Raw genomic sequence first — 12,806 nt, 5'->3', positions numbered from 1 at the left:
GCTCCTACTACAGTTCGTGGAAAGAAATGGGCCACTCTGGAGAATGAATGATCCTTTCATCAAGGTGGGCATCTTAATTAGACAGCAAGGTTCATTCTCTGGAGGTTCCTGTTTTTCTCTTGACCATACACACAGCACAGACATTAATTTTCAAATAGCTAAATTCATGTTCAATTAATCTGTATGACAAAGAAGCAATCAACTTAACACGAAGAAGCATCCCATTCAGAACAACTGCATGACAGCTGTAACAAACTTGGAATATAATTTGGGAGCTGAAAGTAGTGAAAGGTCAGCAACTAAAGTCCTAGTAGAGTGGTTGTACATCTCAGATATCTTGAATACTAACCAGGCACATGGCAGCGGCTAAAAAAGCCCTGGAGAGGTAGGCATAAGTAAAAACCCTCTAAAAAATCTGATGAAAAGCCTAACTATAGCCAGGCAAATTTCGGACTGTCTGTGAAAAGAGATGTTTCTTCTACTGTTTACGTAAGGTTGAGAGATATTCTAAATAACTTTGTTCAGATAAAACCTTCTAACATAATCTCACCTCTCCTGAGTGAGACACTGCTAGTACGGCATTTGGTAATACAGAACATTTAGGAAAAAAGAACAACCTGTGGAAGGATTAACAAAAAGTTTAAATCATTTATTAAAAAAAAATGGAGAAAAGTTCAGCACTGACTTCTGTATTGATAAAATCTGGCAAACGGAAGTCTTTCCCACAAAACATGTGCTTCTGCCTTTTTTGAGATGATTACTCCTGGGAACTCAGGCTTCATTAATATGATTAACACTGACTAAGAACACTGGTGAGGTGCTTAACTCGTAGAAAAGCATGAACAAGTATAAGAGAAAGTGTGGTGCAGTTTTATACAAAAATGGCCACTAGACATTTCAGATTCATAGAATCATTTAGGCTGGAAAACAAGACACCAGGTCCCAATGCTTATTCCAAATTAAGTTAAGGGAGTGCCTAATTTCCTTCATAGAGAGTACTGCTGAAAGTCATCCAAAGGAGCTATCCAATTCAAGAACTTTCAGGGTGTGCAGCTAATGGAGAGCTTACTATTTTGCAGAGAAACAGTCTCTACTGTTTCCATACAAATAGAGAATGATGGTGTATCTGAGGTGAAAGTAAAGTTCAAAGTGCTCAGTATCTTCAAGTCAAGAAACAAGACAACCTCCATCCCAGAAAAGATATTGTGTGGTACCTCCAATCTCAAGTTCAGCAGGAAGAATCCTGATATAACTATGCAAATGTAAGTCAGACTTTGACCGGTGACTTCTTCACTGCTGTGAAGAGTTTGACTCTACTGAGAGTGGGGGGTTTACAAGGACAAGGAACTGCAGGCTGCAATTAGCTCCTGCCCTTTGCCTCTTCCTAGTAATAGGTCTGTCACAGATTCCATTATAAGGCTATTTTCACCTTGGTAATTACACTAAACAGTCTTGACAAACTGAAGACAGACTTAGCTCACCTTTTTTTAATACACATATTTTCCATGGCTGTGATCTGTCTAGTAAAAGCAAGTTCTAATAAAAAACACTCTTATTTGCTACCTCCTTAGCATAACAGTTGTACTAAGTTGAATATATCTTTTAGGAGACTGCATTAGCTTTGGCAGAAATAGATTTAACTTTTATTCATAGTAGCTTTTATGGTGCTATGGTTTGGATTTGTGACTAAAACAGTGTTGATAATACAGGGATATTTTTGTTATTGCTGAGCAGTGTTTACACAACATCAAGGACTTTTCTGCTTCTCACACCACCAGTGAGGAGGCTAGGGGTGCCCATGAAGCTGGGAGGGGATACAGTCAGGACAGCTGACCCCAAATGACCAAAGGGATATCCCTTACCATATGATGTCATGCTCAGCAATAGAAGCTGGGGAAAGAAGAGCAGTAGGGACACTTGGACGGCATTTGTCTTCCAAGTCACCATGATAAAGCATGATGGAGTCCTGCTTTCATGGGGATGGCTGGGAAGTAGTGAATGAATTCCTCATTTTGCTTTGGTTGCCTACAATTTTTGCTTTACCTATTAAATTCTTATTGCCTTAACCCAAAAGTTTTCTTACTTTTATCCTTCTCTATCTCCTATCCCACTGGGGAAAATGAGTGAGCAGCTGGGTGGGGCTGAGCTGCCTACCAAGGGAAACTATGTCACAACAGGCACCTTGAAGTGTTTAGTATCCCATTGGAGTGAATGGGCAAGAGAGGAATCTGAGGAACAGCCCAAGGGTAACCTTTGGCTCAAGCAACTCTATTGCCCCTTTAAGAGGGCTTAAAATCTCAAAAACCAATATACAGTCTATAGCCCATATACAGTGTATAGACCTCAAGTTTTCGGAAAATCTCTCAGTTTTGTTTTCAAAGTTGCTATTTATCCAGTTCACTTTGAGATGCTATTAACTTACAGTATCTAGCTCACAAAAGTCTTAGTAGCAAATCATGCTTGAAACATGAAACTATGTAAATTAATATTTTAAGATCTTTCTGACACAAGTTGAAGAAAAACAACAGTAAGGATTTTTCATTAACACTAAAAATAAGTTCCTCAATTAGCAGTTATCTCATACTATATGTCACATTTCTTCACGCTATTCAGAATTAACACTCCATCTGACACTAAATCCTAAAGCACATTTGCTTTCTTCCTTAAAGAATTTCTCTGATTAACAAAATAGAAAGTTTAAAACTGTGATTTAAATATTTGGGAAAAAAATATTTAATATGTTAAAACAAAGTAAAACTTTCCATATGGTCAAACTTTTAATTATGCCCATGGGCACCCACAGGCAGTCAATACCAAAATTTATTTCTTGTTTATTAATGGCAAAAATTCATTCAAGAATAAGAGTGACAGTAAGAATTCTTCTGTGGACAAGCTGCCTCTGTGTGTCTAACAGTCATTTCTCTCCTTCTGTCATCTCAAGCACAGAACTGTGGTTTTTCAAAGTAACTTTGCAGGTATTTCTTCAGGATTTCAATTCATTAAAACAAACATCCAGTACAACTTAGAACAAAGCTCTTACTGGTTTGCAGGAGAAAAAGAACATAGTTAAATTTTATACAAGATGACTCCCACTCTACAGCAAATAAAAACAACCAAAACAGTAAAGCATTTTAATACTCTTGTAATACAACCTAGGTTTAGTCCTTCCATTTTTCCAGATATCCCCATGAAGATATTAACTTTCTAGTATTCATAATACAAAGTACAACAACAGACATCTTAAATTTGCCCAGATTTCAATTCAAGCATTTAAAAATATGTTTTTATGCTTTCTTTTCAGTGTATCAAAAGGTCACATTTTTTTTTACATGAATGCCAACAGGCACAGTTCACAACAAAGGTCGAGATTTCTCTGGGGCTTCATTCCCCTCCCTCATTTTAAAACAAGTTAATGATTTGAATTAAAGAAAAAAGATGAACATAGTATTGATCTAAATGCTCAGACTGACCCACATATATAATGCTCAAACATTGTGAATGAACAAATTTTTATTATTCATTTCATCTGCTTTATCAATTAATGTCTGCGAACAGAAGTCACAAGTGTATTATTGAAAGTTATGAATAAACATAATTAATATCTGTCTATCTGCATTTCAGGTTAATGCCAACCATTAATGTTTGTAAACTGAACACTCCCCACCCTGCCCACAAACACAAAAACCCAAAAGAAAAGACAGGGTTACTTACTAATGGTTCCCTGTTTTTGACGAGCCTGATTATTTTAACTGAATCTTCTTCCTCATCAATATCATCTGGCATGGGGGGCAAGACAGGATCATAGTTCTTCTGAGCAACAGTATCGTGTACAGAGAGCAAAGCCTGAAAACATTAATAGTCAGGATATTATTTGGTATCTGGAGTTTAACATGTCAAACAGATGGAAGAACTCCATAAAGTTTATGTTTTCATGCACACAATGAATGCATCTAGTCAGTTGTTGATATAGAACTGCACCTTCTTACATTTGAAAATATTGAGTGCTTTGCACATTAACTTGAAATTACAAGAATTATGATCAGGAGAAAACCCAAGGCTCCTCAAGTGAGAACATCATTCTACTTGTACTAGATAAAAAGTTTCTTCTGTACAGCAGGCAGTCTTATGAAACAAAGAAGAAAATTGAGCAACTTCCAGTACTTCTGTGCAAGCATGAGATGTACAACATTAAGCTGTGGCCTAACCACTGCCTTTTTCAGAGGGGCCCTGAAGCTTACCTGGTTACTGAAACCCTTTCATACTAGCTCCCTCTCATTTGAGCTCCAAATTTTCTTAGGTATATTTTTAATGTATTGTGGAATTTGTGATGGAGATTGAAGAACGTATCACTGAAATTATTTGGCTCAGGAAGGTGCTTATTGACTACCTGCCACATGTCTTGCCTCCTCCCTTTCTCTGTTGCTCTGCAGTTCACACATACTTTGAACAACAAATTTTTCAAGGAAAAGCCTAACAAAGTCATCCAAAAGGTTCAATCTTTAAGAAAACAATTTATGAACTTGCAGAAATTAAAAAATGTTGAAAGTCTAAAATGGAAAGGAAGTTAGAAAGCCCATTCTTCTAAGACTCTAAAAGTATCAGCTATAACAAAAAAATCACAACCCTTTCTAGAAACAGAACTCAAAGTACCTTTCTATTTTGAAAAGACTTGACTACTCATAATAACTTCTTAACTGTTGAAAAACAGTTAAGTCATGCTTTTAGTTCTGTAGTGAAAAATGCATTACAACAGAAATAACAGCAACAAGCGTATATATAATTCTATCAACTCTTTCAGGTGCTTCTATTTGCAAGTAGTTGTTCCTAAATACTGAAATATTTTACATTTTGACCTGGTTTTTTTTCCCAAAGAGGAATATTACAAAAGTTCTAATCTGAATCGCAGAAGTAATTTACAAATTGATAACCTTCCTGCAACAAAAATAAAACATTTTGGAAAATGTTGAGATGTTTAGGATGAAGCAGAATATCAGTGTTCCCAACACAGATGACACCAGAAGGTATCATATCAATGGCTGTAATAATGAATCTATTATAACAGTTACAATGATGATTAAGAAGAATATCCTTAATAAAGAACAGAAAATGGTTGCATTTTTCTGATGCCAGCTTACTTGCTACTTAATAAAAGGCAGATAATATTTGACCAGATACTGGAAACTGTATGTTCTCAAGGATAATGCATATAGTTTAAAAATGCATGACATTTCCCTTACTCTATTCCAGGATTCTTTTTCCTTAATGGAGGAGACTGTAACAACAGACAACAATTTCCAGGCAATGCTACAAGCTATCAAGTTGAAAGCAGAAGGCAAAGAGTATATGGTAATCTTGCAATTCTAAAGTTTAAACTTGAAGTTAGGTCTTCTTGAAGAAGAGGAAGATCATGCCTGCTTCATTAGAATTTGCAGTTGTTTGACTGATTTCTATGCATATTGTACAAACTGACAAAAACATTTCAACATGCCCTAACTAATTACTTCTGGTTTTCTTCCAAAGTCACAGTTATAAATTTGTCCTATTTACCACCAGAAATGACAGACTCCCTCCCATGAAAGATGAGTTTTACTTTAGATCTGAGCTAAAAACCTCAGACTAGCAACATGTAATTGCTCCTCCTGGAAATGTGTATTGTGAAGCATTACATCTGTAAAAGCCATGAAACCTTTAAAGATGTATGTGAAATATCAAAGATACACTAAAACAAAAGTAGTGTTTGCTTTTACTTCAGGCTACTTACAGTTAAGACTACTAAAACTAGTCTTCTGCAATTATGTTTTTCCACATAAAACTGGACTGGTTGAATTTAATGAGGTTCTATATTGCAGTTTAAAAACAATCGGGCAGATAGAGAAAACAGATGAGAATAATATAAAGTAAAAGGTAGCAACTTACAGCAGCTTCAGAAGAACCTACTCCGTACACCGAAACTTGCAAAACAGATTCTGTCCACTATGATACGGAATTATGACACCAGTGTTAAAAAAGATATTTCTCTGCTCTGACTTCAAGAGCAGGCTCCTGGACACTGCATGCAAAAGAACAATGCAGCCCAAGTACTCTAAACCAATGTCAATCAATGCCTGGTATTTATGCTGCTTTTCTTCACTCCCAAGAACTGGAATGTGCCAACCCCTTCCTTCCTCCACCAAAAAAACATATTAAACTACAATGTACTACCATTTTCAATATAAGATCTTTTACTGAAACTCTGGTATTATTTTATTTCAGTGCAAAGACGGACATTTTTTAGATAAGAGTATGAATGTCAGAAATGATGGTTCTTTTCTCAGTCAAGTTTCCAGAAGAGCTTCTGCCATCATAAACTTGTTTACACTGTACACTGAACATAACAAGATTTCTTTCCTGCTTGCCATTGCTTCTTCTAACACACTACTCTCTGTCCACTGCAATTAGGCTTAAAATAGTTGGTAACACAGACATTGGGCAATAATTAATCTCCAAGCAAAACTTAGAAAGACATTTTTATTTCACTTTATTTATTCAACTAGAGGTGATCAGAGCCTGTTCTCAAGAGAACTTCCGTATGTCCTGAACCCACAAAAAAATGGCCATATTCAGAGTTAAGGGACATTTCTTCAGCAGCTTCTCTGTACCATGCATTTAATATAATGTATGCTTAGTCCGAAAAACTATCTATCAGACTAGACTTTTATAGAAAATGTTGGAACTTGCTTAAAAACAAGTTACAAGTGTTAAAAAACAAAACTAGGATCCCATCGGGAGCAACAGTTGCACAGAATAATTGTGCAGTAAATCATAGAATCATAGAATCATAGAATAGCCAGGTTGGAAGAGACCTACCAGATCACTGAGTCCAACCATTCCTATCAAACACTAAACCATGCCCCTTAGCACCTCATCCACCTGTGTCTTAAACACCTCCAGGGAAGGTGACTCAACCACCTCCCTGGGCAGCCTGTGCCAGTGCCCAACGACCCTTTCTGTGAAAAATTTTTTACTTATGTCCAACCTAAACCTCCCCTGGTGGAGCTTGAGGCCATTCCCTCTTGTCCTGACTCCTGTCACTTGGGAGAAGAGGCCAGCATCCTCCTCCCTACGACCTCCTTTCAGGTAGTTATAGAGAGCAATGAGGTCTCCCCCTCATCCTCCTCTCCTCCAGGCTAAACAACCCCAGCTCTCTCAGCTGCTCCTCATAAGGCCTGTTCTCCAGCCCCTTCACCAGCTTTGTTGCTCTTCTCTGGACTCGCTTCAGAGCCTCAACATCCTTCTTGTGGTGAGGGGCCCAGAACTAAACACAAGATAAAAGTAGTAAAGTTTTGATGCATAAGAAGCGATTGATTTATTCACTGCAGTTTTATACTCCATGATAGTAATTTTTGCCTATCACAGAAACTGCATTTTAAGAACAAACACGTAGATAGAGAAAACAGATTAAAATAATCTAAAGCACCACTTCCAGATGACATTTTATAATTTTTTTTATGTTTTGTTTTTATTTTCAAATACTCAGCTCTTCAGAACAATGCATGTATGATCCAACATTAAGATCACATACATTTAAGCACCTCTGGAGAAAAATTTTTTATTTTGGCTTGAAGTCCTATGCTTATGATTCACTAGTGTAAACACAGTCCATACTTAGAACTTGAAAGAAGGTATGATTCAAACTCCTGCACTACCTAAATATAAATATTAATGTTCAGCTAAATTCTTAGACGTGATCTAGATGGAAATGAATACTTGCATCAGACCTCTGAAATACCTAATAACTAGTGCTGTATCTTTCATAGTAAAGCTATCAGTGATCATTTCACAGTTTATAAATTAAAATTTTACACTATCAACTTACACAAAAGAAATCTGACACTGGAAACATTCTAAGTTCTTTTTCTTAAACTGTTCTGAAACTTTAAACATTTACTTAAACTGAGAATGTTATTAATGAAAACAGTTCTATATTTTGAGAAAAGGTGTATCATTTAACTACACTGACTACATTCTGCTCCTCCAAAACAATGTCAAATTTTATATTATTTTTTGCTTCTGTTTATATTTTGGGATCTGTAAAGTAAAATCACTCCAAGTAGCCCCTGACCTGTAAACACAGCCCCTTAGTTTTTAAATACTTATTATTTAAAAAAAAAAAATTCTCAATTTAAGCTTTACTTTTCAGAAATATTTTGTATTTACTAGTCTAGGAAGTGTTCTAGAAAACAGTAACTTAAATAAAGAAACATAACAGAATGCACAAATAAATAATGCCTTTTTCTATATGGTACTTCAAAAAAATCCAAGATCAGGAAAATAAATAATTAATAGTCAAGATTATTGGCAAAAAATTTGTAGGGACTCAAATCAAGCTTTGAGTTGAAAAAGCCAACAGCTGCAGCAGATTTCAACACTGCCAACCCAGCTGCTGGTTTCCTTGCCTACGGAGTAGATCACTGCACGTCAGTGAAATGGAACAAAATGGCCCATGACTTTGCTGCCCCAGTCCACAGCTCGGATCATTAGCACCAGCCACCGTCTCTGGCAGTTCAAGTTGAAGTCCCATCAGGTGAGAGAAAGACATTTTCCCACCTCTTTGCTTTGCTGTGGTGACACTGAGGCTGGCACAGAGAAATTATGCTGCAGAAAAGTAACTTCATCGGCAACCACAGCAACATGCCCCTTAGCTCACCTGGCCGAGCTAGATCCAGATAGCTCTAGCCACATGATGTTTTCCTTTGTGATAAGGTTACAGAAGAAATACAAAAAGACATGATGAAAATGTTGTTGGAGAAAAACAAGTGAGTTCATCCTGTGACAGATATCAAAGAAAGAAAGCTAAGAGAGCTGGGAGGAGACCGAACCCACTGAGGGAAAGACCATCAAGAGCATCAGAATGGAAGGACAAGCATACGAGTCATAACAGCCAAACACGTGCCAGAATTTAGAAAGCAGGAGAATAAAACCAGCAGAAAGAGGCTTCAGGCACATAAAAGCAATTTGACTTGGGAACTGTTTGGAGAAGACAGGGATAAAATAAAGTTTCAGAATCAAGCTATACATTTAAGAACAACTGGTAAGCAGCAGAAAATTAACAAGAGAAAAGGGAGATAAAAATTTAGGTTGGGGGGAGAACAAGTTTCCTTATTCTAGAGGAGAATTAGTCTTTAAACCTACTATCTTGAGTACATAAACTAGATTTTACATTGAAGTACTAATGAATTCCATCCCGCCAATTCCTCTCTCCAGTAAATGGATGGTAAAACAGCCACCAGAAAAAGGCAGCGCGTGGCAGTCGCTTAACCACCAACTGCGCCTGCTAAGGGAATATGTGCAACTTTAATCCTGATGCAAGATAAGGGTTAACAAGATAGCAGGAGAGTAGGCGAAAACAGGCATCTCCACCAACAGGCAAGACTAGCCACTTTAGCTGAATTCTCCAGCTTGGCTAAAGCATGAAGCATAATCTAGAAGCAAAAGCAGAAGCAAGCGATAAAACTAGAGGCAGGAGAAACTCAGCAGTGCTGCTGAAGCAAGGAGAGAATGGCTGAGTGGAATATTTTTTTTTCACAGTAGAACCAGTGAGTGAGTACACAAGCTACAGTAACCACTTATCAGCCAGAAATGTAACATTACTCCTCCTTAAGATGCAATAATCTAATCACTTTCCTAAAGAAGTCTGAGATTTTCTGTTCTGAAGAAAATTACCAAAAAGTACAGAATGTTAAAAAAATCAGTTAACCTTCAAAGAGATGAACATGTTTTACTTTTGCTACTGAAAATCTCATTTACACTATTCATAAACAAAAAGCCTTTGACAGTGATGGTAAGAAAAATGAAATAAGATCCATTAAATTAAGCATGATTTTCAGGAAACCAATGGGTGCACTAATTCATGAGAAAAAAAATCAAGGTTAATTTATTTCTTTCCATACTTCAAATATTATAGTTTTCCTATATATTATTTATAAATTACCCAGAAAATATATATTGTGTGCAAAGAAAGCAGTTAGCTATGTACAAAAGAAAAAAAAACATGTCATACTTGCAAATGTCCCATCTGTATATAAACCAGAGTTGCCCTCTAGTTCAAGCTTGTCCAGCTGGCAATTAAATCCCTTTCTCTTCCAATCTGACTTTGATGCAGTTGGGTCACAGCAGTGATTCAAAATGTATAAAACACATACTGTACATGTGTGGTTTTGTGTTCATAATATCTACTGCATATTAATGTTCTTAGCACAGCAACATCTCAGTTTGAACAATATTCAGTATATATTACTTTTTCCTCTTTACTGTGGTGGACTTTATTCATGACTATATGAACTTCCTTTCACAAAAGGGTAATTTCCTTGCCTGAAAATGCAGTTTCTTGATTTCAGATTCACCAGTCTCAGCTGATGGGTTTACCTGCAGCTGCTAGCCAGACGGCAATAGCCAACAGAAGACTGAACTTTGTGCATCTTCAGACTCCTTCCTCTGGCTCATTGTTCACAGCCCCTGGAGATGCTTCCAAACTCTAACTATTCTCAGTATTCACAGAAGCATGCAGATAGTCTGTGTCATCTGGTAAAGGTGTTGATATTCTTCCAGATGACATAGCCCTAAGTTTTGTCTCAGTTGCAGATAATGGCAGAATAAGCTGTTATTTAAAATCCATAGTGAAGAATCAGAATAAAGCCTCTTTTACATTTACAATGTGATCCATGTAGCTAAAGAATTCTTGAAGCTTAAAGCCCTATTTAAGTAACTTCCAAGAGCACAATAAGTGTTTTTCAGAGTGGAAAACGCCAAGATAGACGCACTCTTCCACTACCTGGGCAATCTTTGATTAATTCCTTTTTTAAAGCAATGTAGTGTCCTGACAATAGCAAGTGGCTACAGCAGTAGTGTGTATCTTTTCTTGGTTGAAAACCACCTGAAGCCACCCCTTCTCCCCAAGAAATCAAGTGAAAATATTAAGCAAAGAAAAGCTGAGGTTGCTGTTGCCCTTTCTGAAAGTGTCTTTTAGAAGCCTTCATTTGACAACAACATTATATCTAAAGTCTTAAAAAGAAAAGCACCTACTGATCCATGAGGTTAAAAGAATCTGGACATACTGAATTCCTCCAGAAAATAGAAACACATATTTGTTTATGATGAGAAGGTTGTAAAGTTAGCTGCAGAGTACTCGTTACATAGACACCTAACCGAAAATATTGAACCAGTTTAGTTTTTAAGGCAATTACTTTTTCCTATATTTCAAACTAAAAGTAGTATTTCTATATATCAGTTGCACTAAATTCAGGTATCATTCTGGAGAATCGAAAAGCTGCAGTAAGTGTCACCTTCACCATAATACGTAAGTAAATCTTCTATAGTGCTTGTAACTAAAGAATCATAAAATATTGAAATAGATATGGTGCAGAAGAACAAATCCTGCCTCTTAAACAATAACATTCTTTTTAAAAGGCCAGCAAAAGAGCAGGTAAAAGCTTACAATTTTCCAAAACATTTGCAATAAAGATCTTTACACGTTTACAAGTTACATAATCATGGGCATCAGACACAGTCTTGCCACTGAAAAGAGACCCAGGAATAAGCATAAATAGGGAAAAAATTACAAGACCACACTGGACTGCTATTGAGCAGATTCATCAATGAACTAGAAAAAAGGAGACTGCTGAACAAGTGTATGGAGAGTTCAAATAGAATATGGTCTGGCAAATGCGAGGGGAAAACACCGTTGAAGGAAAAAGCAGCATAAAAAGATGACAACTGAAACACAGACTATTTCCTTTCTATTGTGCAGTTTCTCCATATTTACTAGCTGAACAGAATCACTGCTGAATGGGATGCGATTTTATCCACAGTGACTTTTTCCTCCCCCTAAACTACCAGCTTTAATAATAGCCAACTTTCATGCGCTGTATGTGAATCCTATAGCTATGTGTATGTGATTTAACATTCTTCCATAGGTTAGAGTTATCTCCTTCCTGTGGGAAAGTCCATACACATAACCAAATAATGTCTTTGATTCACTTTCCAAATTTTATTTTCTGCTGCCAGCCTTCCTGGCTTTCCTTTTGTTATATCTATCACTTTGTTTATTAAATGTTAGCTGCTAGGGAGCATCCTCATAGTCTTAAATCTAAGATGATTGACAGAAAAAGCTGTCTGTTGGACATCAGCTGAGTTATCACATAAGACGGACCTGAGAACATTTCCAGGATAACACGATGGTTGTTACTTAAACATATTAATGCAGCATTATTTAATTTCCTTTACAATTTTTTATGTCTATGCGTATGATATGTTGTGTATTGTTATATGCATGCTCTGTCAGCTCCTACCACACTAAAAGTGTGCCACAACAGGTTTCTGATTTTCTCTGCCTGTCAGATGTGAAAAATCAAGGCTTTTCTTATTTTTTTAAAAAAGGCTATTTCGCTATAGCATTTTTTTTTACTTAATTCCATTTCAGTAACATGAACATTCCAAAAATAAAGACAGTAACATACTCTCCCAGCGCTCCCTGCCCCCAAAAAGTTTTCTATAAAAAACTCCTTTGAATTGAGGAGTAAGCAGAATTGGAAACAGGAAGTCAAGGTCTAAAGCTGAAAAGAGGTAAGAATAAAATCTATTTTTCCTCTAACAAGGCTGCCAAAATCTGGGGTAGAGGACTTCACAAAGTGGCAAATAGTTTAAAGACTGGAAACACACGGCAGAAGAATCTCATTCACTTGCCAACAAAATTCTCCCCAGCACTGTCCCTTCTGCCTTCATGGTTGATATGCTCACAACATCTGTGAGTTATCTATCAGTCAACATTA

General features: G+C 36.6%; 1 protein-coding gene across 3 annotated transcripts in view; it reads right to left on the bottom strand.

The window, feature by feature from the left end:
• Nucleotides 1–12,806, bottom strand: part of MPP7 (MAGUK p55 scaffold protein 7) — a 152,767-nt gene that overhangs the window by 41,332 nt on the left and 98,629 nt on the right. For all 3 annotated transcript variants that reach the window (XM_069859439.1, XM_069859438.1, XM_069859440.1), the window contains one exon: nucleotides 3,712–3,843. In XM_069859439.1, coding sequence (XP_069715540.1) covers nucleotides 3,712–3,843 — 132 coding nt within the window. The remainder of the gene's footprint in view (nucleotides 1–3,711; nucleotides 3,844–12,806) is intronic.

The sequence above is a fragment of the Phaenicophaeus curvirostris genome, chromosome 6 (genome assembly GCF_032191515.1).
Source record: "Phaenicophaeus curvirostris isolate KB17595 chromosome 6, BPBGC_Pcur_1.0, whole genome shotgun sequence".
Taxonomy (NCBI): Eukaryota; Metazoa; Chordata; class Aves; order Cuculiformes; family Cuculidae; genus Phaenicophaeus; species Phaenicophaeus curvirostris.
The sequence above is the reverse complement of the archived record's forward strand: the minus strand, read 5'-3'. Positions and strand labels throughout refer to the sequence as shown.